Source organism: Myotis yumanensis, unplaced genomic scaffold, assembly GCF_028538775.1.
Source record: "Myotis yumanensis isolate MYYU_CA2020_CCGP unplaced genomic scaffold, mMyoYum1.0.hap1 SCAF_13, whole genome shotgun sequence".
NCBI lineage: Eukaryota > Metazoa > Chordata > Mammalia > Chiroptera > Vespertilionidae > Myotis > Myotis yumanensis.
This window is the reverse complement of record NW_027223764.1, coordinates 43,916,486-43,941,073: the sequence shown is the minus strand read 5'-3', so window position 1 is coordinate 43,941,073 and position 24,588 is coordinate 43,916,486. Positions and strand designations below refer to the sequence as shown.

The 24,588-nt window shown below is 40.1% G+C and overlaps 2 protein-coding genes across 3 annotated transcripts in view; one reads left to right on the top strand and one right to left on the bottom strand.

The window, feature by feature from the left end:
* Positions 1–18,084, bottom strand: part of FAM149B1 (family with sequence similarity 149 member B1) — a 46,080-nt gene extending 27,996 nt beyond the window's left edge. Inside the window, exons 1-3 of the mRNA XM_070432967.1 lie at positions 17,861–18,084; positions 11,191–11,292; positions 10,565–10,694 (exon numbers count right to left, since the gene is read on the bottom strand). Coding sequence (XP_070289068.1) covers positions 10,565–10,694; positions 11,191–11,292; positions 17,861–17,925 — 297 coding nt within the window. The 5' untranslated portion in view covers positions 17,926–18,084. The remainder of the gene's footprint in view (positions 1–10,564; positions 10,695–11,190; positions 11,293–17,860) is intronic.
* Positions 1–24,588, top strand: part of ECD (ecdysoneless cell cycle regulator) — a 77,264-nt gene that overhangs the window by 26,375 nt on the left and 26,301 nt on the right. The window contains exons 1-3 of one of the 2 annotated variants that reach the window (XM_070432965.1): positions 18,214–18,448; positions 19,721–19,929; positions 23,341–23,458. In XM_070432965.1, coding sequence (XP_070289066.1) covers positions 19,725–19,929; positions 23,341–23,458 — 323 coding nt within the window. In that variant the 5' untranslated portion in view covers positions 18,214–18,448; positions 19,721–19,724. Of the gene's footprint in view, positions 1–18,213; positions 18,449–19,720; positions 19,930–23,340; positions 23,459–24,588 lie in introns of those variants that run through there. The other variant, XM_070432966.1, reaches the window with a different exon arrangement.

The following is a 24,588-nucleotide window of genomic DNA, read 5'->3' as shown; positions in this document are numbered from 1 at the left end:
AAATATAAAGAAAAAGAAAAATTACCAATAATTCTACCACTCAACATAATTATTGCTAATTTTGATATAGGTGCTTGGAGATATTCCAGTATTTTTTTAGAGCTTAAGGTCGACAATTCAGTATATACTAGAAGCCCAGTGCATGAATTTCATGCACTGGGGGAGAGAGGTCCCCTCTCACAGTTCAGGACCCCTCGGGGGATGTAGCAGTGCACCAAGTGGCAGGTGGCCAGAAGGAGCCTGAATTGGGGCCAGGTGCCATGCTGCTCGTGCTCATCCTGACCCACTGCGCCTACTGCCGCCTCAGTAGTGCTGCTGCAGTCGGGAGAGGCTCCAGGCGTGGCAGCTGCGCTCGCCAGCAGTGAGCCTGGCTTCTGGCTGAGCAGCACTCCCCCTGTAGTAGCGCACTGACCACCTGGGGGCAGCTCCTGCATTGAGCGTCTGCCCCCAGGTGGTCAGTGGGCATCATAGTGACCGGTCGTTCCGGTCGTTCTGCTGTAATGGTTGCTTAGGCTTTTATTATATTACTTTGTAGTGTGCATTTTTCACTTGGCAATTTAGGTCATATCCTCGTCCCCTGTAATCTATCCTTTAGCAGCAGCCAAAGGTTTGGCTATAAAATGTTAATCTGATCATCTCTAGATATATCTATAATAATAAAAGTGTAATATGCTAATTAGATGGGATGTCCTTCCGTACGATGCTGGGGCTGCGAGGGAAGCCCGGGTTCCTGGGTGCCTGCCAGTGGCTGGAGGGAAGCCCGGGGTCCCTTTGTCCATTACCACTGTTGTCTGTGTCTCTGGGTTATGCATGTATGTTCTTTGGCTAATCCCTTCACCGTCTTTCATCCAGTTCCCTCCTCTCTCCTCCTCTATAATAGCTGTCAGTCTATCCCATCCCTTTATTTTCAACATTCGGGAGTTTTTCCATTTTTAACATGTTTCTTTAAAGAGCATATAGCTGTTCCTCCAGGTTGTCTAGTTTGCTGGAATTGAGTTGTTCATAGTATGTTTTTTAACAATCCTTTGTATTTCTGTGGGGTCTGTTGTTATTTCGCCTCTTTCATTTTTGATTTTGTTTATTTGGGTCCTCTTTCTTTGCTTCTTGGTGAGCCTGGCTAGAGGTTCATCAATCTTGTTTATCCTTTCAAAGAACCCGCTCTTGCCCTGGCCGGTTTGGCTCACTGGATAGAGCGTCAGCCTGGGGACTAAAGAGTCCCAGGTTCGATTCCGGTCAAGGGCATGTGCCTTGGTTGCAGGCACATCCTCGGTGGGGGGTGTGCAGGAGGCAGCTGATAGATGCTTCTTGCTTCTCTCTCATCGATGTTTCTAGCTCTCTACCCCTCTCCCTTCCTCTCTGTAAAAAATCAATAAAATATATTTTAAAAAAAAAGAACCTGCTCTTGGTTTCATTGATCCTTTGTATTTTTTTTTGTCTCTATGTCATTTATTTCTGCTCTGATCTTTATTATCTCCTTCCTTCTGCTCACTCTGGGCTTTTCTTTTGCTCTCTTTCTAATTCTTTAAGTCGTTGAGTTAGATGGTTTACCAACATTTTTTCTTGTTTTTTTGAGGTAGGTCTGTAGAGCTATAAACTTCCCTCTCAGGACTGCTTTCATTGTGTCCCATAGATTTTGGATTGTTGTGTTTTCATTGTCATTTGTGATATTGTAAGTCTCTTAACTTTCTTTGTCTGTTTCAAAATTGTTGACTAATCTAGGTCCTTTGCAATTCTATAACAATCTTAGGATCAGCTTATTAATTTCTACAAAAAGCCTGCCAAGATTTTGATAAGGAATGCAATGAATATATAGATCAATTTGGAGAGAAATGCCATCTTATTATTTAGTCTTCCAATTCATGAACATCTTTTAAAGATGTTCATGAATGTCTTTATTTATGTTTCATTTTTCTCAGCAATTGTTTTCTTGCTTTAGATTTTTATTTTTTATTATGAAATATATTTGTATTGATTTCAGAGAGGAAGGGAGAGAGAGAGATAGAAACATCAATGATGAGAATCACTGATCGGCTGCTTCCTGCTGGTCCCCTACTGGAGATCGAGCCAGCAACCCGGGCATGTACCCCGACTGGGATTCTAACTGTGACTTCCTGGTTTATAGGTCAATGCTCAACCACTGAGTCACACCAGCTGGGCTGTTTTTTATTTTTCAATTACATTTAACATTCAATAAGTATTTTATATCAGTTTCAGGTGTGTAGTATAGTGGTTAGATATTTATATAATTTATGAAATGAAGCCCTGATAATTCTAGTTCCCACCTGGCACCCTACATAGATTATTGAGTATATTTCCAGTGCTGTACTTTACATTCCCATGACTATTTTGTAACTACCAGTTTGTACTTCTTAAGCCCTTCACCTTTTTCACCCAGCCCCCCATTTATATTCTCAGGGCCTTCTTAAACTCATGTATTAGTTACAATCAGTTTTGTTTCTTTTGCAGATTCCTTAGAATTTTTACATACAGAATTCTTTCCTTGTGATTATCTGGCTTGGTATCAGGGTAATAGTGGGCTCATGGAATGAACTGGGACATGTTCCTTCCTCATTTTCTGAAAAAGTTTATGAAAAGTTACTTATTCTTTAAATATTTGGTAGGATTTACCAGTAAAGCCATATGTACCTGGGCTTATCTTTTTTTGTTTGCTTTAATATATTTTTATTGGTTTCAGAGAAGAAGGGAGAGGGAGAAAGAAAGACATCAATGATGAGAGAGAATCATTGATTGGCTGTCTCCTGCATGCCCCCACTGGGGATTGAGTCCGCAACCTGGGCATGTGCCCTTGACTAGAATTGAATCTGGACCCTTCAGTCTGCAGGCCGACGCTCTATCCATTGAGCCAAACCAGCTAGGACTGGGCTTATATTTGTAGGAAGATTTTTAATTGCTAATTTTATTTCTTTGATTATTATAGATCTATATGGATTTTTTTCTTTTTGAGTCAGTGGAAATTATATTTTTCTAGAAATTTGTCTATTACATCTAAGATATCTGATTTCTTGGCATGGAGTTGCTTATAATATCTATATTCCCTTAGTCCTTTTACTTTCTGTAGGGTCAATGTCCCTGCTTTCATTTCTAAACATATTCATTTGTCTTTTTTTTTTTTCTTGGTCAAACTAGCTAAACATATAAATTTTGTTGACTTTTTTCAAAGAACCAACCTTTTATTGTTAATTCTCACCCTAGGAAATTTTTCCATTGATTTTTAGAAAGAGTGTAAGGGAGCGGGGGGAGAGAGAAAAAGAAAGAAACTTCAATGTGAGAGAGACACATTGATTGGGGCAGGGATCCAACCTGCAATGCAGGTATGTGCCTTTGACCAGGAATTGGAACCTGAGACCTTTCAGTGCATGGGTCAACACTTTAACCACTTGGACACACCAGCCAGGTGTCAAAGAACCAACTTCTTGCCCTAGCCGGTTTGGCTCAGTGGATAGAGTGTCAGCCTGCGGACTCAAGGGTCCCGGGTTTGATTCCAGTCAAGGGCATGTACCTTGGTTGCAGGCACATCCCCAGTGGGGGGTATGCAGGAGGCAGCTGATGGATGTTTCTCTCTCATCGATGTTTCTAACTCTCTATCCCTCTCCCTTCCTGTCTGTAAAAAATCAATAAAATATATTTAAAAAAAAAAAAAAAAAAAAAAAAAAAAAAAGAACCAACTTCTTACTTTAGTGATTTTTTTTCTATTGTTTTCTATTTCATTAATTTCTACTTTAATCTGTATTATTTCCTTCCTCTGCTTGCTTTAGATTTAGTTTGCCTCTTAGTTTCTAAAAGTGGAAGCTTATGTTGTTGATTTGAGATCATCCTTTTTTCTGTAGGTATTTTTTTCTTTTTTAAATTGAGGTATAATTGACATACAACATAATTTGGTGTACATCATAATGATTCAATATTTGTATATATTGCAAAATAATCATAAGTCTAGGTAACATCCATCACCGCACAGTTATATTTTGATGAGAAATTTTAAGACTACTCTCTCAGCAACTTTCCTATGTGCAACACAGTATTAACTACAGTCACCATGCTGTACATTATTTCCCCATTATTTATTTTTTAAGTGGAAGTTTGCACCTTTTGACTCCCTTCACCCATTTTTCCCACTCTTTAACTCCCACCTCTTGCAAACACCAATCTGTTCTCTGTGTTCTATGAGCTTGAATTTTTTCCTATAGGCATTAAAGTTATTGATTTTTCTCTAAATACCACTTATTAAAATGTACATCTTATAAATTTTGATATTTTGCCTTTCCTTTTTCATTCAATTCAAAATATTTTCCAATTTCCCTTATAGATTTCTTCTTCAAACCACCAGTGATTTAAAAGGGTATTGTTTAATTTCCAAATACAAGCACACCTCATTTTCATACGCTTCACTATATTGCACTTCACATATACTGTGGGGTTTTTTGTTTTGTTTTTTACAAATTAAAGGTTTGTGGCAACAGGCTCAGATGATAACACTTTTTTTTTTTAGCAATTAAGTATTTTTAGTTTAAGGTATGTAAATATTTTAGACATAATGCTATTGCACACTTAATAGTTTACTGCACAGTATAAGCATAACTTACGTGTACTGGTAAACCCCCAAATTCATGTGACTTGCTTTATTGTGATACTCACTTTATTATGGTATTCTGAAACTGAAATATCTTCCAGATATGTCTGTACTTGAGGATATCCAAATTTCTATCTTGTTGATTTCTAACTTAATTCCAACATCTTGGAAAACATGCTTGGTATAATTTCAATCCTTTTAGATTTACCAAATTTGCTTTATGTGTGTTTAAAGAGTATATATTCTTGCTGTCATTGGGTGAAATGTCAGGTTAAGTGGGTAGGTAGTGTTGTTCAAGTCTTCAATATCCTTGCCGATTTTCTGTCTAGCTGTTCTATCAAATATTGAAAGTACGGTATTGATGTTTCTGGCTATAACTGTTGCATTGTCTACTTCTTCATTCAATTCTGTCAAATTTTGCTTCCTGTACATTAAGGCTTGATTGTTACATGTGTATACATTTACTAGAGGCCCAGTGCACGAAATTCGTGCACGGGTAGGGTCTCTAGGCCTGGCTGGCAATCAGGGCCGATCTGTGAGGCGACCACAGGGGCAATCAGGGGACCCCCACTGGCACCCATCTTGGCTGGCCTGCGGCCTGCTGGCTTGGGGCAGCTCCTGTGTTGAGCATATGCCTCCTGGTGGTCAGTGCGTGTAGTAGCGACCAGTCGTTCTACTGTTTGATCGATTTGTATATTAGGCTTTTATTATATAGGATAACTGCTTTATTTTCCTGATGAATTGGACTTTTTTCATTATGAAATGACTATGTTTCTAGTAGAATTTTATCCTAAAGTTTATTTTGTTTGAAGTCAAATTTAAGGAATTTTTATGGCTGCCTTGGCTTTTCTTTTTAAGATTTATTTTTTATTGAATTTATTGGGGTGACATTGGTTAATAAAATTATATAGATTTTAGGTGTACAGTTCTATAATAGATCATCTGTATATTGTATTGTGTGTTCACCACCATTTATCCCCTCTATCCCCTCTTTTACCTCCCTCTACCCCCTTTTCCTGGTAATTACCATACTGGTATCTGAGTCTGTAACTGTGTATTATTATGTTTTTTTTGCTTGAACCCTTCATCGTTTTCACCAAGCCCCCTAACCCCCATTCCCTCCAACAGCTGTCAGTCTGTTCTCTGTATCTATTAGTCTGTTTCTATTTTTTTATTTTGTTCATTAGATTCCACATATGAGTGAAATCATATGGTACATGTCTTACTCTGATGGGCTTACTTCATTTATTTAGCATAATGTTCTCTAGGTCTACCCATGCTGTTGTAAAGGGTAAGATTTCATTCTTTTTTATGTTTGAGTGGTATTCCATTGTGTAAATTACCACAGCTTTTTAATGCACTCATCCACCAATGGCTACTTGGCCTGCTTGCAAATCTTGACTATCTATAATAATAAAGGCATAATATGCAAATCGACCAAATGACCAAACAGCAGATTGACCATCTGGATGACCTTCCAGATGACCATGCTATGACACGCACTGGCGCCAGGCCAGTCAAAGCGGGTGTGATGCAATTGGTCGGGGGGGCACCGCCATCGCCCCATGATTGCCCCGCAGAGGGAGGCCCAGGCCACCCTCTGCAGGGCGATCGATGAGGGGAGGGGGACCTCCACGATCAATCACCCCAGAGAGGGAGGCCCAGGCCACTGGCCAGTGGGGTGATCGATGGGGGGGAGGGGGCTTCGCGATTGCCCCACAGAAGGAGGCCCAGGCTACCCTCTGTGCGGTGATTGCAGAGCCCTGGCTATGTGGGCGAGGCCTCCCTCTGCTGGGCAGTGGATCACGGAGCCCCGCAATTGATCGCCCCGCAGAGGGAGGCCCAGGCCGGCCAAGTGATCACACCCCACGTCTGTCTCCTGCAGAGGGAGGCAACCAGTGGCAGGGTAGCAAGGGGGCAGTGCTGCACAGATGGCAAGCAGTGGCAGTGGCTGGGGTGGGGCCAGCTGCCAGCAGCCAGGGGACCCTACCCAAGGGGTCCCAGGTTGCAAGAGGGTGCAGGCCGGGCTGAGGAACACTCCCACCCCCTGCACAAATTTTGTGCACTGGGCCTCTAGTTGTAAATGCTGCAATGGATGTTACTGAATTAGTGTTTTGCGTTTCTTTGCATATATATTCCCAGAAATGGAATCACGGGGTCATAAGGCAGTTCCATTTTAAATGTTCTGAGGTAACTCCATACACTTTCTACAGAGGCTGCACCAATCTGCATTTCCACCAACAGTGTACAGGGTTCCTTTTCCTCCACATCCTTGCCAACACTTGTTGTTTCTTGATTTATTGATGACAGCCATTCTGGGATCCCCATTGCCTTGGCTTTTCATTTTTGGACCCTCTCATGTCTCCTCTGCATCTGCATACTGACTCATTGCCAGCCAGGGATGTATAGACAGCTTGGGCCCTGTCTGATCTCTTCTGCATGGATATGTGGAGAGCTTATCAGGGCCTCCTATGGCTGTCCAATTTTCAAGATCTCCTTGATAAATTTCTCAATAGTCTGCCAATCCATTTATTGCCCCAACCAGTTCTGAAGCCTCAGGCTATCTGAGCCACTGTTTTTACTTGTTCGTGTGCCACTAAGCTGACTACTGTTATTGACAATGCTGTTGGGTATAGGGTTCATCCAAGTTCCACTCCAAATCTACTGAGTTCTCTCTGGTGTTGAAGCTGCTAATTTTCACAGCTTGTGTCTTTGTAGTTGAACAGATGCTCACTGTTCCTAACTCAAAGTTCTATTGATTTTCATGAATAACTATTACTATATTTGTTATGTACCTTTGTTCAGTTTTCAGAGTCCTGAAATGGTTGCTTTTGACCACTTTATCCAGTTTTTTTTTGTTTTGTTTTGTTTTTTTTTAAATATATTTTATTGATTTTTTACAGCGAGGAAGGGAGAGAGATAGAGAGTTAGAAACATCGATGAGAGAGAAACATCGACCAGCTGCCACCTGCACATCTCCCACTGGGGATGTGCCCGCAACCCAGGTACATGCCCTTGACCGGAATCGAACCTGGGACCTTTCAGTCCGCAGGCCGACGCTCTATCCACTGAGCCAAACCGGTTTCGGCGTATCCAGTTTTATTGTTGTTTTTTCGGAAAAGGATTTGCCCAGCTACTCACTCTGCCGTACTAGAAGTCCCACCTCAGACATAATGTTCTTTTATTATATTGTCTTTGTCAGGTTTGGGCATCAATATTATGCTGGGTACATTTTTTTAAAATGTATTTTTATTGATTTCAGAGAGGAAGGGAGAAGAGATAGAAACATCAGTGATGAGAGAGAATCACTGATCAGCTGCCTCCTGCACGCCCCCTACTGGGGATTGAGCCCCAACCTGGGCATGTGCCCTCGATTGGAATCAAACTGGGATCTTTCAGTTTGTAGGCTGACACTCTATCCACTGAGCCAAACTGGCTAGGGCTTATGCTGGGTTCATAAAGTGAATTGAAAATGCTCCTATTTATTAGAAAAATTTTGTGTAACTTATTTCTTCTGTAACTATATAATTCCATAGTGAAACCACCTGAGCCTAGAGCTTTCTCTATGAGAATCTCCTATCTACTCTACCAGATAACCCTATGTAAAGTGAATCCCCCTCGCCGGTACTTGGCAGTCTCTCTAGATATGCCAGGTTTCTTTATCTAGAACTGGCTAGAAGTGGAAGCTGATTTTTGTAAGCATTTTGGAAATTTGTATTGCTTCAATGAAATTGTGACTTCCTGAGACCTGAACCATGACTTCCTACCTTACCTGAGAGAGGCTCACTGTTCGATGGTGTGTACAAATTAATCCGAAGGAACGTTTTAAGACATCTTCATGAGCTGTTTCCACCCCCGTCCATCACTTCTTTTACACCAAAAGTAGTCTGCAGGTAATGGTAGTTGTTTCTTTTGTGACATTTTGGGGTGGAGAAGGTGGATGTAATGAAGCCAGTAATTCAGGACTCAATTCCCTCTCATGTTGTGTCTTTTTTGCTTTTGCACCGGAGTATATGAAATAGCTTCTAAAAGCTCCAGATGCAAGCTGGGAAGAATCTCGGTGACTGTAATAACATGGTGACAACACTTGAAACCTAAGTTAGACTTCTGTTACAGTCTCACTACTCAGTTTATTTTTTAGCAATTTAATGGGTACATTTTATTTTATTTTGTTAATCCTCAACCGAGGATATTTTTTCCATTGTTTTTGAGAGAGAGAGAGAGAGAGAGAGAGAGAGAGAGAGAGAAACATCAATGTGACAAAGATACATTGATTGGTTGCCTCAAGGAGGGAGGGTGGGTGGTAGGGTATGATCAAGCCTGCAACTGAGGTACATGCCCTTGACCAGAATCAAACCTGAAACCCTTCAGTCTGTAGGCTGGAGCTCTAACCACTAGCCAAACCAGCTAAGGGTAATGGGTACATTTTAGAGTCTTACATTTGGTGTGGAATTAGATTCTCCCTTTCAAATGTTGTAATTAACATCACTTAAAACTTGAATAAAATATTGAAATCCACCCTGGCCAGTTTGGCTCAACAGTTAGAGCATCAGCCCATTGACCGCAGGGTCTCTGGTTTGATTCTCAGCCAAAGGCATGCACCTTGGTTGCAGGTTTGTCCCTGGCCTCTGTTGGGGCATGTGCAGGAGGCAACCAATCAATGTTTCTCTTTCTCTCTCCTCTCTCTCCCTTCCCCTCAATCTAAAAAAAAAAAAAAAAAAAAAAAAAACAATGGGAAAAAATATTCTCAGTTGAGGATTAAAAAAATGCATATATTGAAACCTAAAAAAATGAAATAAAGTGAATCACCCTTATAATGTTCTGTTTCAACACCCTTTCATCTTCTTAGAGCTCTATTGCCCCATATCCCCAAGTAAATATCTGATAGGAAATGTGCTCAATACTTGTTGAATAAATAAAGAAAAACTGAAAACCTAAGTATCAGTAATGAGGGAAAACTCAATTATGATACATTAAAACAAGGTAATGTTATATAACTATTCAAACTGACAGGTATGGAAAAAATAAAATAAAATACTTATATGAAATAATGGAGAATGAGAAACTAGACCACTGGGATGCACATATCGTATAACTATGTAAAGAAAGTATATATACATCTAAATTAAAATGCCTGGAAAATAATTCATGGTGATAATAATAGGTTTTAACAATTAGCAGACATTTTGCAAAGGAAGCAGGTTTCTGACAACAATAGAGTATAAAGTCCGTATTGTGGAAAAGTACTTATAAAATATTAAGTGAAAAATAGAGCATAACATTGTATGTACACCATGATTATGGCTAGGCCAAATTAAATATAGATTGAAAGAGGATACAGAAAAAAAAATACCTATTGCATCAAGGTGATAGACGTGTATAAAATTTGTCTTAAATTTTTAAAAAAATGCTGATCTTTTAAAAATATTTTACAATGGGAGATAGCCATTAATAAATAAATGAAGAAGTAAGTAAGTAAATCTCAACACCCAATTAATAAGAAATGAATAACGTTTTGAGAAATATCTTTAGTCCTTTAATATATATAAGAAAAAATATATAAAATTAGAACTATAAAAATTCTTTTAACCTGCTCTTTTTCATTTAACAATATATAATGGCTTAATAATAAACTTTCAAAAACATTTTAAACAAAGTAAAATTAGTGTTACATTGGTGGAAAGACACATTAGTGACCTGAGCACAGCAAAGGAGTAAATATAGGCCCAGATCCATACTAACCCACAGTTGTTTATGTAAGCAGACCTAAAAATCAACTACTATATCTATAAAATAAAACATATACTGAGAGGGTGAAGATTATGCTTCTTTACAAATGTTATAAAGTATGGTAAAGTTAAGTATTAAAATGTAAAGAAACAATGGAGGAGAGTGAAGGAATGAAAAATACTGATAAATCCTCACTCCCAGAATAATCTCCCAAGTGCTCCCTCAGACCAATAACATAAAACTCACACCATATCCCCAGGAGAAGTCCGAGCTGCCTTCAGTAGAGATCCCTGTGCCTGTATAACTTGGAAAAGCAGACCTTGAATCCCCAGTGTCAGTTGATGTAAAAGGTGATTCTTGTGTGATGTCAGACTCACTAAAGGCAGAATTTGGAAGGAAGAGAGAAAACATTAACTACTCAGCAATTATGTGATAAGCATATGTACAAATATATCCAAAGAAGCAAAAAATCAGTGAAGAACTTGAAATTTAAACATCATGAAAAAGTCCTAATTCCTATAGAATTGATGGCAGTCATTGTACATAATTCTTCTAGTCACAGTTTATAATGAATACTTTAACATTCCACCTGTAACATGTACCTTTGACAACTAAAGACATTACAGAAATATTGGTAATATCTGAACTTGTTTGGCACTTTCACAGTTTACCAAGAAACATTTACAAATATTAATCCCCTTTTACCCTCACAACAACCTGGTGATGCAGAATTCAATGCCATTTTAAAGACAAAGACTCTGAAATTTGTTTTGTTTCATTAGTACAAGGCTTGATACCAATCCTAAGCTAAAAAAACAAAACCTTTGCCATTATCAAGTATAAAAACAAACAAATACACATCGTGTTACTACCTTTGGGAACTATCTTTTTCATGGCTGTCATTGGTAGAAGAAATTTCATCCAGCTGCTCTGGAAGGGGATGTTGATTAAGAGCATATTTTGTTATTCCTTTCCTGTGAAAGATAAAAAGAAAGTTATATATCCTATGAACAAAAAATATACCTGTGAGAAACTTAGTCTAGAAGTTGGTCACCTACTTCTTGCTGCTCTGGAAATGCATTGTCCAATACATTAGCCACTAGCAGTTAAAATGTGGTTACTCAGAAATGAGATGCACAGATGCATTTTAAGTATAAACACACAGGATTTTGAACTCTTAGTACCAGAATGTACAGTATCTCACTAATCATTTTATCTTGATTATATGTTAAAGTGATAGTGTTTTGGATGTGAGTTAAACAAAATATATTATTAAAATTAATTTCACCCTAGCTGGTTTGGCTCAGTAGATAGAGTATCAGCCTGCAGACTGAAGGGTCCTGGGTTCGATTCCAGTCATAGAGCACATGCCTGGGTTGTGGGCTGGATCCTCAGTGTGGGGCGTGCAGGAGGCAACCAATCAATGATTCTCTCTCATCATTGATATTTCCATCTCTCTCTCTCCCTTCCTTTCTGAAATCAATAAAAATTTTTTAAAAAATAAAAATAAAAAGCCCTGACCGGTTTGGCTCAGTGGATAGAGCGTCAGCCTGAGGACTCAAAGGTCCCAGGTTCGATTCTGGTCAAGGGCATGTACCTTGGTTGTGGGCACATCCCCAATAGGGACTGTGCAGGAAGCAGCTGCTCGATGTTTCTCTCTCATCGATGTTTCTAACTCTCTATCCCTCTCTCTTCCTGTCTGTAAAAAATCAATAAAATATTAAAAAAATTAATTTCACAGTAAATTAAAAATAAAATTAAGGTATAACCATACAACTATTAGAACAGCTGAAATAAAATATGGTGATAACACAAAATACAGGTGAGGATGTGGAGAAACTGGATGTGTCTCTCATATATTGCTGGTGGGGAATGTGAAATGGTACAGCCACTTTGCAATAGTTTTGTTTTCTTATAAAACTAAGCATATGCATTTACTATAAGACCTGGCCATTGCATTCTTGGGCATTGATCCCAGAGAAATGAAAACTGATGTTCACACAAAAATATGTATATAAACATTCACATTATAATTTTAATATAACTGAAATGTCTTTAGATGGGTGAAGGGTTAAACTCTGGTATATCCACAACAGAATATGATCCAGCAAAAAAAAAAAAAAAAAGGAAAGAAAGAGAAGTGAACTATTGATACATGCAACAACTTGGATGGATTTCAAGGGGATCATGCTTAGTGGAAAAAGCCAATCCCAAAGGTCACATACTGTATGATTCCATTCATGTAACATTCACAAATTACAAAACTACAGATGCTGAGAAAAGATTGGTGGTTATCAGGAGATGGAGAAAGGAGTGGATGTGACTAGAAAGTGATACACAAAACTGCTCCTTGGTGGTTACACAAATTGGTATATGAGACTAAACAAACATACACACACAAAGGAGTGGATATAAAAACTGGTGAAAAGTGAATTAACACATTGTGGACCAATAGTTTTATTGCTAGCTTTACCCAGTGCCAGATAAGTTTCTATTGAATGAGTACAAAAAATATTTTACATAAATGTTAAAGGCATGCTTTAAAATTAAATACCTATTGCAATTTGAAGTTATTTATTACATGTTCTTACAAGCTAATATCTTTTTAAAGTATGATACTTTGTAAAACACTGTGTAACATGAAGTGAGAATTCTCATGATCCATCTGCAATGTATTAAGGAATATGGTCCAATAGTATTGTACCAATGCCAGGCTTTGAAATTATATTATCCATATATATAAAAGCCTAAGTGACCATTATTATCTATATATCTATATATATAAAAGCCTAAGTGACCGTTATTATCTATATATATAAAAGCCTAAGTGACCGTTCGACTGTTAGCTATGATATGAACACTTGACCACCAAGGGGCAGATGCCCAAAGCACAGGCATGGAAACATGGAACAGACTGATGAATCTCAGAGGGAAGGGGGGAGGGGGAAAGGCAGGAAGAGATTAACCAGGGATGCACCAGATTCGTGCTCTGGTGGGGTCCCTTGGCCTGGCCTGGGATCAAGCCAAGACTGGCAGTCCGACAGCTCCTGAGGGGTCCTGGATTGCGAGAGGGTGCAGGCCAGGCCGAGGGACCCCACCGGTGCACAAATCCATGCACCAGGCTTCTAGTAGTTATATAAGATGTCATCATTGGGCAAAGCTGGGTGAAGGAAGGGTTCATGGAACTCTATGTACTATTTTTATAACTTCCTGTGAGGCTATAATTATTTCAAAATAAAAACTTTAATTTCACCCGTTTCTAGGTGTGTTTTTTTATGTGACCACCTGAAATTTAAAATTACATATGTGGCTTGTATTATATTCCTACTAGAGGCCCGGTGCATGAATTCGTGCATGGGTAGGGTCCCTTGGGTGGCCTGTGGGGATTGGGCAGAAACCCACAGTCCAACGCTGCCTGCCGCTCCTGCCTGCTGCTCTGACTCATCTCAGCCCCGCTGCACCTGCTGCAGGCTCGTGCCCAGTCAGTCCCAATCGGGAGAGCCCTGCCTCTGATGCCCGACCCGAGGGGGGGCGAGGCTGGGATGCTATCGGTCATCCAGGCAGGCTGTGGGACGCCCTTGCCGGCCCAAGATCCAGATCTGTCCCGCTGACATTTGTGCTGGTTGTCGGGAACCACCTGGTGGCCACTTTACATCATTTCTTCCTTGCAGAGCGTACAGCGGGGGGAAGCGGCTGCGGTGCCCAAGGCTGACTTCCAGGAGGCCAGCGGTGCTGTTGGGATCGTGCCAGCGGTGCCAGCCCGTCAGTGCCTGGCACGTTCTCCAGAGCTTGGAACTGCAGGACTACTAAGGGAGTGAGTGGCTGCCACCAGGCTGGTGGGCCACTGGGACAGATGAGTAGGTCAGCTAAGCAGTGCTCCCACTGTGGGAGCACACTGACCACCAGGGGGAAGCTCCTGCATCTGCTCCCTGGTGGTCAGTGCGCATCATAGTGACCAGTCGACCGGTTGTTCAGTCACTTAGGCTCTTATATATATAGATTGGACAGTGCTGCTGTAGAGTTCAATGTGTGCATGAGAATAAACTATGGGGTTAATTATATATTTCAATCCTAATCATCTACAGTAGACTTTCCTTCCCCACAAAATTCTTTAAAAATATATATATTTTATTGTTTTTTTACAGAGAGGAAGGGAGAGGGATAGTTAGAAGCATCGATGAGAGAGAAACATCGAACAGCTGCCTCCTGCACACCTCCTACTGAGGATGTGCCTGCAACCAAGGTACATGCCTTTGACCAGAATCAAACCCGGAACCTTTCAGTGCGCAGGCTGATGCTCTATCCACTGAGCCAAACTGGTTAGGGCCCCACAAAATTCTTTAGTCAAATAAATTTAGGAAACACGATAGGTTAAACCAAGTTACACAGGTTTCTTTACAAGAGGTCTTCCCAGGGCCTTTTATATGCAAATGTGTATTATAAATCTCTAATACTCTTATTTCCCAGGAAAGGAAACTGAGGCACAGAGGGATTAAGTAACCTGCTTAAGTCTTAGGGCTAGTAAGCGATGGAGCCAGGACTCAAACCCAAGTAGTCTGGCTCTGAGGCTTCTCAGAACAACTGAATAGTTTGAGATTTTAGTGGACTGTACCATTTTTTTTGTATACAAATATAAAGGTAAGGGCCCAGTTAGTGGAGCTTGTACTTTAAATTATTTCTTAAATGGTGGGGATGGACTTGTGCAGAGCTATTTGTACTTCTCTTATTCAGTGATCCTACAACTAAAAACTTGTCTTTGAAATAGTGGTAGGGATCAGAAATATGGATTCCAGTTACAAAATAGAAACTTAAGACCTTTTTCAGTCTGTCAGAGAAAGTGGATTATGGATTGACAATTAGATAATACCAAAAATATTAAATTTGATAACAGCATTGTGGTTACAGAGAAAATACATATAATTTTTAAAGATGCATTCTGTCTGGCACTGGCCCAGTTGTTAGAGTATCATCCCGAAATGCCAAGGTTGCAGGTTCAATCCCCAGCCAAGGCACATACAAGAATCAGCCAATACATGTATCAATAAGTGGAACAACAAATCGATGTTTCTCTTTCCCTCTCTCTTTCCCCCATCCTCTCTCTGTAAAGTCAGTCAATCAATAAAAAAATTTTAAAGATGCATACTGAATATATAGGGGTAAAATGATAGTGTCAGGAGTTTTGTTTTGCTCCCTTATTTCACAGATGAACAACAAAGAAAATATAGATGAAGCAAATATATTAAAATTTTGATAAATGTTTAATGTGGGTGATTGGTGCCTCATTATATTTATGTTTGAAGTTTGGCATTAAAAAATGTTAAGCTGTATGTTGAAAATCATTCTTTTTTTTTTTTTTTTTTTTTTTTTTTTTTTTTTTTTTTAAATATATTTTATTGATTTTTCACAGAGAGGAAGGGAGAGAGATAGAGAGTTAGAAACATCGATGAGAGAGAAACATCGATCAGCTGCCTCCTGCACATCTCCTACTGGGGATATGCCTGCAACCAAGGTACATGCCCTTGACCGGAATCGAACCTGGGACCTTTCAGTCCGCAGGCCGACGCTCTATCCACTGAGCCAAACCGGTTTCGGCGAAAATCATTCTTTATCCAAATTCTTTCCAACATGTCTAATTTAGAAGTGCTAGGGAGAAAACTAAAGTTATTGCTTCAAAGCAAATTACCATTATAACACCTAAAGTAAAAATTGCTTTTAATTTACAGTCATTTAGATGCATATAATCCCCATTATCTTCACTATTCAAATCATCCCGACTCCTCCAGAGAATCATCTTTTGGGAGAGTTATCTTAGGGAGTATCAAAGTAACAATAGAGAACAAGTAACATAACGATACTGGATCACTTTTTTCCATAATAGTTTTTACTTTCTGAATGATCAGAATTTATTATAAAAGCAGATTTTTAGCTAAGCCCTATTTGCTTTATTAGGAAATAACTTTCTTCTTCCTAATTTCTAAAAAGCTTATTATCTGTATTGCTACTATGTAGATATCCTGTTACTTTGTGGATAATAAGCTTCTGAAAGAAGGAGATATCACAGAGTGATTTTCTTTGTATGGCTACTGCACCAAGTAAAGGTGGGAAGGGACAGGACATTACCACTTTCTGAGGACCAACTATGTGTCAAGCTTTGTGCCATCACTTTAGATGCGCTTTTAGATAAGGTCTTATCCCTAAATTACAGAAAGGATCAAAAATTTAGTAATTTGCCTAAAAGTCACACAGCCAGAAAAGACCTTAGCTAGAAGCCCAGATATAACTGAAAAATAATAGGCTTGTTATTACCATGTATAATTAACAATAAATGGTATGGTTGCTAAAATTACATAGCTCATTGGAGAAAGGGGGTGGAGGGATTGGAGTTAAAAACAAACACCCAAGCTCAAAAACCTATTGGTTATATAATCTTAAGATGTGTAACCTGTCTGATATAGCATCTTCTGAAAAACTGAAGATAATCACACCCATCTCATTGAGCCGCTACAGGGGTCAAGATGTGCAAGTCTGCATTAGTAAATGTGTGACATTATCATTACTAACTAAATTACAACACTGCACTAGGGGTGGAAGGTGTGTCTTTTAGCCAGAAATATTTGCTCTCTAAAGTCTCAAAGCAAATTATATGCATAACGCATGGACACAGACAACAGGATGGTGAAAGTGGATTATGGATTGACACTTAGATAATACCAAAAATATTAAATTTGATAACAGCATTGTGGTTACATAGAAAATGCATGTAATTTTTAAAGATGCATTCTGTCTGGCACTGGCTCAGTTGTTAGAGTATCATCCCGAAATGGGGGTGGGGGAGGGCGGCTAGAAGGGGTCACTGGGGGAGTAAGAGGCACATATGTAATACTTTCAACAATAAACATTTACAAATAAAATTTAAGTAAGTCTCAAAGCGAACTGATCCTTATGGATTCAGATGCTCAACTGTAGCGATGGAGAGGCAGTATGTGTAATGGCTATGACCACAGGCTGGAGAATCCGGTGGACACCGGGTGTGACTTCAGCTCTACAACTTTCAGGCTGAGCACAGTCTTTAACTTGGGGTCTTTACATGTAGAATGCAAAATAACAGTCCCCACGTGCCATGCTTGTTGGGTCGGATTAAGTGAGCAAGTACATGTAAGCATCTTTGCGCGGTGCCTGGCACTGGATATATTCACCTTTACTCTAACACTCAGTCAGCGACTAACAACTTCCGGGGTGGTCAGTGGCCAGGACAGTGCGGCGTGAAGCTGCGGAAACCACCAAAGCCTTCGGGGACCCGAGCTCTGGAAACGCCGCCCAAGGGGGCCAGGCCCTGGGACAGCACAGTGACAGTCTCTTAGCTGGAAATGGACGCGGAAGGGACAAAGTCCGGCCAGGCGGGAAGGACAGAACGCCGAAGAAAACTTCCTGCCTCCCGCCTGGGAAGGAAAGGAGCGAGGGGCTGGTCACGAAGGGTCCCGGAGCGCCCGCGCCCCACCTCGCCTCCCCTGGCGTCGGCGGGCATGGCCGAGCATCACTCACAGCTCCAAGCTCTGCGGCACCGCCTTCCGAGTGTATCTGGAGATCATCCTCCGCCTCCTCCTCATTCGCGGCCGGCACGGGCACGCCAGGGTGGGGGCCTCCAGGCCGGGCCCTCCGGCCGGCTCCTGCTCGGCCCCCTCCCGCCACCTTCCAGCCCCGTCACGCCCCGTCGCCTAGACTCCGGACCGCCGACTCCTCGGACTCCCCGCCTCTCCGATCTTCCGTCCTCCCTACTTCCTGCGGGGGCGGAAGTGACGGAGACATCGCGCACCCGCCTAAGGCTCCCGTCCGAGCGCAGCGGTGACCACGCCGGGGTTCCGGCGCTGAGCGGGCCTCGGGTTCCACACGCATGTCTGGGCTGAGCCGAGGGGCCAGGCTTTGGCGGCTGCTGGCTGTTTCCGGCTCCGACCAGCTCACGCGGTGGGAGGGGCGGCCGAGGGAAGGTGCCGCAGCATAGACGCGTCGGAGAGGCCCTCAACCGTAAGAGGAATTGGCTTCATTTTGTCAGACGCAAGGAGGGACGCTTCTCTTTTAGCTCGCGTGACCCCCAAGCCCCTCCTGGTCTGACACGGAATTCTTCTTCCTCAGGTGTGCTTGGCTCCATGGGTGGTTAGGTGGGTGGGATTACTGTTTGCCCCTCTGGGCGGAAAGGCCAAATGAGGATTTGAACAGCCCGCGGTGAAAGGGCGTGGAGACAAGATGAGGTTCCTCTCCATCTCATATTAGTCGGATAGAAAGCCGAGTAGATACAAAAATCGGGTCACGTGGGCCATCCAGGGCTGTGCCATTGTTTACAAAGCATCACCCGGCAGCAGTAATAAACTACTACTTTTGTTTGTAATGGAAACTCTTAGAAGATAAAGAGATATCTACCACCTCCTGGTATGACAGAGCTGTGCCCCCCTGAGACCTGAAAAAGGGGCAGATTTTGGACAGGTAGTTGTAGGGTCAAGAACCATGGGCAGATTGTTTTGGGATAAGACATGAATGTTTTGTAGTTTTTAATTCCCCTATGTCATACACAGTGTTTATAAAAGAGAAAGATCAAAATTCTGCAGAGTAAGTCAGATTGCTTTTCAGAGGGTTTAAATATTAAAAAAGTTAAATTGGGGCAGGATTCTAGAGATGGTAGAGTAACAATTTAATTCTACAATGAAAGAAAAAGCCCCAGAAAGAGATAGTGCCCAAAATGACAATTAATTTAGTGGCAGAGCTGCAACTTTGGATAGTATTTAAACAGAAGATGTTAGTGCAGTGTTCTCAAACTGTGTGTGTTACACACGCCACTGCAACTACAGGGCAAATATTTTTTTATTTTGTTCTTATATAATTTGGGAATGTGATACTGGATTTCCATTCATTGTATTTTTAAAAAAATATATTTTATTGATTTTTTACAGAGAGGAAGGGAGAGGGATAGAGAGTTAGAAACATCGATGAGAGAGAAACATCGATCAGCTGCCTCCTGCACACTCCCCACTGGGTATGTGCCCACCACCAAGGTACATGCCCTTGACCAGAATCAAACCTATGACCCTTGAGTCCGCAGGCCGACGCTCTATCCACTGAGCCAACCCAGTCAGAGCCCATTCATTGTATTATATCACAAGTTCCTGTAACAATTTTAAGTGTAAAGAACATAATTTTAAGTACAAAACGGTCATTGAAAGAATGTTAAATAAGTGTTATTATATTTGATAAATGATAAGACAAAAATCATGATGATGGTATGTGGATAAATTTTGAATTTTGGAAAACAGTGTTAATGGAATCACCTAAAATAATTCAGGGAACGGTATATTACTTCTACATTGTTCTAGATGGTTTATATTATTGAAACTTTACATGTGGTTTTCAAAGAAAAATGGAGGAGAATATGAAGCTTGCTACAGTGGAAGATGCTGTGGTGTACCGCCTGTTCCTGATACCAGATGAACCAAGGGATGCAGAGAAACACAAGGAGATTCTTCAAAAGTATATTGAGAGAATAATGACCCAGCTTGCACCTATGCTGGTCCATTATATCTGGCAGAATCAGCCTTTCAATCTCAAATACAAACCTGAGAAAGGTAAGAAAGGCTCTTGTACTTACTTTGATTTGATATGGTGGCTTTTAAGGTCATTCTGATAACAGTGACATATAATAGCCCACAGTTTATTCAGCGTTGTCAGGAGATTTAGATTAGTGATGCTTGCCTATATTAAGTTAAGCCCTTAAATTTTTTTTTCATTCATATTGATGAAAACATTTTAATAGTCACTACCTTAGGAACTAAGCAACATTATTAAACGTGGGGCTATTCTTTTAAGCTTTATTTTTCTATGCCATACTGTATCTAGGTACCTATACTAAACAGATTCAGGCATCTTTAGCTGTTACTCTGTATTTCTCACTATTGATGGTGTGATTAGTAGGCTGCCTTGTTTTGGTAGTGATCTAAGAATGGCTCTGCCTGGCTTATAAAGAGAAATAATTGGGCTTTATAACCATTATTTGCCACTCGGAAGCATTTTGAGATTTTTCATTGTCTTCCCTGTGTTGTTGGTTGTTGAGATCTGACCTCTAGCCAAATATGGCTCTTTGCCCTATGACTTCTTTAGCTTTACACAAGTGAATCATGGGTAGGTGACCAGGCTCTCCTTAGACAGTGACTTATCTGAGGTCTTGTTTCAGATCAGGAGCATGGCACCTTGTGAGACCATAAGTCTGGCTCTCAATTGGTTGTCAAATGTCTTCTTTACTGTTAATTTTATTGAATTCCTATTCACTGAAATACATGTATTTATTGGCAAGAACACTGTCACGTTAGTGCAGCACATGCAAAACCAACTCTTTTTTCTAGAAAATCATTTTTTTATATATGTATTTTTTTTTTAATTGATTTTTTACAGAGAGGAAGGGAGAGGGCTAGAGAGTTAGAAACATCGATGAGAGAGAAACATCGATTAGCTGCCTCCTGCACACCCCCTACTGGGGATGTGCCTGCAACCAAGATACATGCCCTTGACCGGAATCGAACCTGGGACCTTTCAGTCTGCAGGCCGACGCTCTATCCATTGAGCCAAACCGGTCAGGGCTAGAAAATCATTTTTATCCAGAGTTTTCTCATCTTGCTTAATGGCTTTGCTATCTACCTGGTTATCCAAGTTAGGTAGTCATTCAAAATCATACTCAATTCCTCACTTCACCATGTTCAGTCAGGGACTAAGTCCTAGAGTGAATACTCCTAAAATGTGACCCCTTCTCTACATCTGTTTGGCTACAGTATAGGCCCCTTTAAAAATATATATATATTGTTTATTGATTTCAGAGGGAAAGGGAGAGGGAAAGAGAGATAGAAACATCAATGCTGAGAGAGAATCATTGATCAGCTGCCTCTTGCACACCCCACACTGGGGATTGAGCCCGCAACCTGGGCATGTGCCCTTGGCGGGAATTGAACCTGCTACCCTTCAGTCTGCAGGCCGATGCTCTGTCCACTGAGCCAAACCAGCTAGGGCTGTATAGGCCCTTTTTATCTCTTCATCTGGAAGATTATGATAGCCACCTAACTAACCTCTCCAGTTTAGGCATCTCCGGTTTCCTCATACTGTTAAATTTACTTTTGAAGAACACTAATTTGATCATGTCACTCACCTACCTAACGTTTTGAACAGCTCCACATTGCTTCTGGATGAAGTTCAAATTCAAGTTTAATACATCAGATAGATAGAGATAGATACCCTAATTGGAGTTTCTCTAGCTTAACAAACTTGGGAGGTCTGGGGTGAGGATAAGGAGAGTTGACTGGGCTCTTCTTCCCACCTGTTTTTTGCCATGGCAGCTTTTGAGACACTCCACCATGCACTTGTTTGATCTCATTCTGTTAATGTGGTATATTGCATTGATTGATTTTCATATGTTGAGCCATCCTTGCATTTCAGGATTATGTTCCACATGGTCCTGGTGTACAGTCCTTTTAATGTGTTACTGAATTCATTTGCTAGTATTTTGATGAGGATTTCTGCATCAATATTCACCAGGGATATTGGTCCTTGTTTTCTTATATTGTCTTTTGTCTGGTATTAGAGTGATGCTAGCCTCATAAAATGAGTTTGGGAATACTTGTTCCTCTTCAGTTTTTTGGTAAGTGTTTGAGGAGTGTTGATGTTAATTCTTTTTTATATGGTTGGTAGAATTCTCCAGTGAAGTCATTTGGTCCTGGGCATTTTTTTGTTGTTGGGAAATTTTGATTACTGATTCAATTTTCTTACGAGTTATAGGTCTGTTTAGATTTTCTCTTTCTTCTTGACCAGTCTAGATAGACTGTGTGTTTCTAGGAATTTACCCATTTCTTCTAAATTATCCAATTTGTTGATATAAAATCATTCATAGTGTTCTCTTATGGTCCTTTTATTTCTGTGAAATAGGTGATAATATCCCCTCTTTCATTTTTGAGTCTTCTCTCTCTTATTTTAGTTAATCTAACTAACATTTTGTCAATTTTGTTGATCTTTCTAACAAACCAACTCAGTTTATGTTGATTTTTTTCTACTGTGTTTTTGTTATCTTTTTTTTTTAATCTCTGCTCTAATCTTCATTATTTCCTTCCTTCTGCTAGCTTAGGATTTAGTTTGTTCTTTTCTAGTTCCTTAAGGTATAAAGTTAGGTTGTTGATTTGAGATCTTTTATAACTATAACCTTCTCTGTTAGCACTGTTTTCACCGAATCTCATAAGTTTTGTTATGTTGAGTTTTTGTTTTTATTTCCTCAAGATATTTTCTAATTTCTCTTATGATTTTTTCTTTGACCCATATGTTGTTTATGGCCGGCATGGCTCAGGGGTTGAGCGTAGACCTGTGAACCAGGAGGTCACAGTTCGATTCCCAGTCAGGGCACAGGCCCGGGTTTGCAGGCTTGATCCCCAGTGTAGGGCATGTAGGAGGCAGTTGATCAATGATTCTCTACCATCATTGATGTTTCCATCTCTCTCTCTTTCTCCCCTCCTCTCTGAAATCAATAAAAATATATATATTTTTAAAAGAGTATGTTGTTTAATTTCTACATACAATTGGATGCTTGTTTACTAGTAAAAATTCTGTTCCATCCAAATCTAGCTACCTAATATTTGCAGAGCCTCTGTGCCTTTGCACATACTATTCTGTCTTTCTGGAAAGCCTACTTCTTTCTGGTCATTTCTCTGATGTGCATAACTCAGATATCACATCCTTTATGTTCCCATAGTCCTCAGTGCATACCTCTGTTTATCGTCTTGTTTTGAGATGACTTGGTTGTCTATCATTGTTGGGACCCTCAGCTCCTCAAGAATAGGCTTCTTGTATCTTGTTCAGATACAAGGAGCTGGGGATTGCAACCCCAGATCCTAGTATAGTACCCAGAGCACAACCAAGGAATGTTTGTTAAATTGAATGATTCTTTGTATTTTTATTTGCACTGGCAAGTTAATTTGTTGATATGATTACTTTTCTCTTGTTTTTAGGAGGTGTTCCTGCTCATATGTTTGGCATGACAAAGTTTGGGGATAACATTGAGGATGAATGGTTTATTGTTTATATAGTAAAGCAAATTACAAAGGAATTTCCAGAATTGGTGGCAAGGTATTATAGTTATTTTATTCTTGTAAACTGTGACATTTTTATCCATTTAGTACATTTTTTTCCTGTGGTCTGGTAGAAATGTTACAGATTTGGGATGATTTTAAAAATGACTTGTGTGTTTTCTTTTTTTCCGTTTGTGACTTCCTTTTCTCGAGGAAGAATGAGCGTATCCATGGAGAGCTCACCTTCCAAAATATTTCAAACAAGACCCACTTGTTTTAGGTCTTCTGTTTTTTTTAATTCTCATGAAACAACAAATACACGTGGTAAACAGAATTCAAACAACACAAAGGGTGTACTGCTTTGATTTCTCAGAAGTAATCATCATCCGATTTCTTGTAGAACTTTAAAAAATAATTCCATATACACATACACATCCCACATATTTCACAGACATCTTTACCATGTCTTTGTCTATTAGACCATAGCTAAACATTTGTTTGAGAAATTATATGTGTAAGAAATTCAAAGAGATACCAGTGAACAATTGTGTAGATAGCAAAGTAAATTCTAATTCAGTTTTTAAAAAATGGGCACTGATAGTTCTCTGTAATGACCGAGTTTTACCGGCAGAGGGCGTTTCACCCACTCACCGCTTGTCCTAGTTTCTTAGCCCTCAAATTCTGATCTTTTTCTATCCACCCAAACTCTTCCCCAGCAGAACAAAAAGAAAAACAACAAATTTGAAAAATTTATATAATATCGAAATTTCAAACATACATAAAAGTAGGAAAAGTGAATTCCTGTGTACCCGTCACACAGCTTCAAAGATTATCAACTCATGGTTATTGTAGCTGTACCCTTCCCCTACTTCCATATCAGATAAGATTATTTTAAAGCAAATCTCCAGTGCTATGCCATTTGGCCTTTAAATACTTAAGGAAGTAAGTCTAAGCGATACGAACTGTTATTTTAAACACTACTGCCCTGGCTGGTATGGCTCAGTTGATTGGAGTGTCTTCCTATGCACCAAACGGTGATGGGTTCAGTGCTTGTGGGAAGCAACCGGTCATGCTTCTCGCTCTCTCTCCTTCCCTTCCTCTCTCTCTAAAATCAATGAAAAACATGTCCTGGAGTGAGGATTTTTAAAAAAATCAAATAAATAAATAAAAGTAAACACTACTGTTATC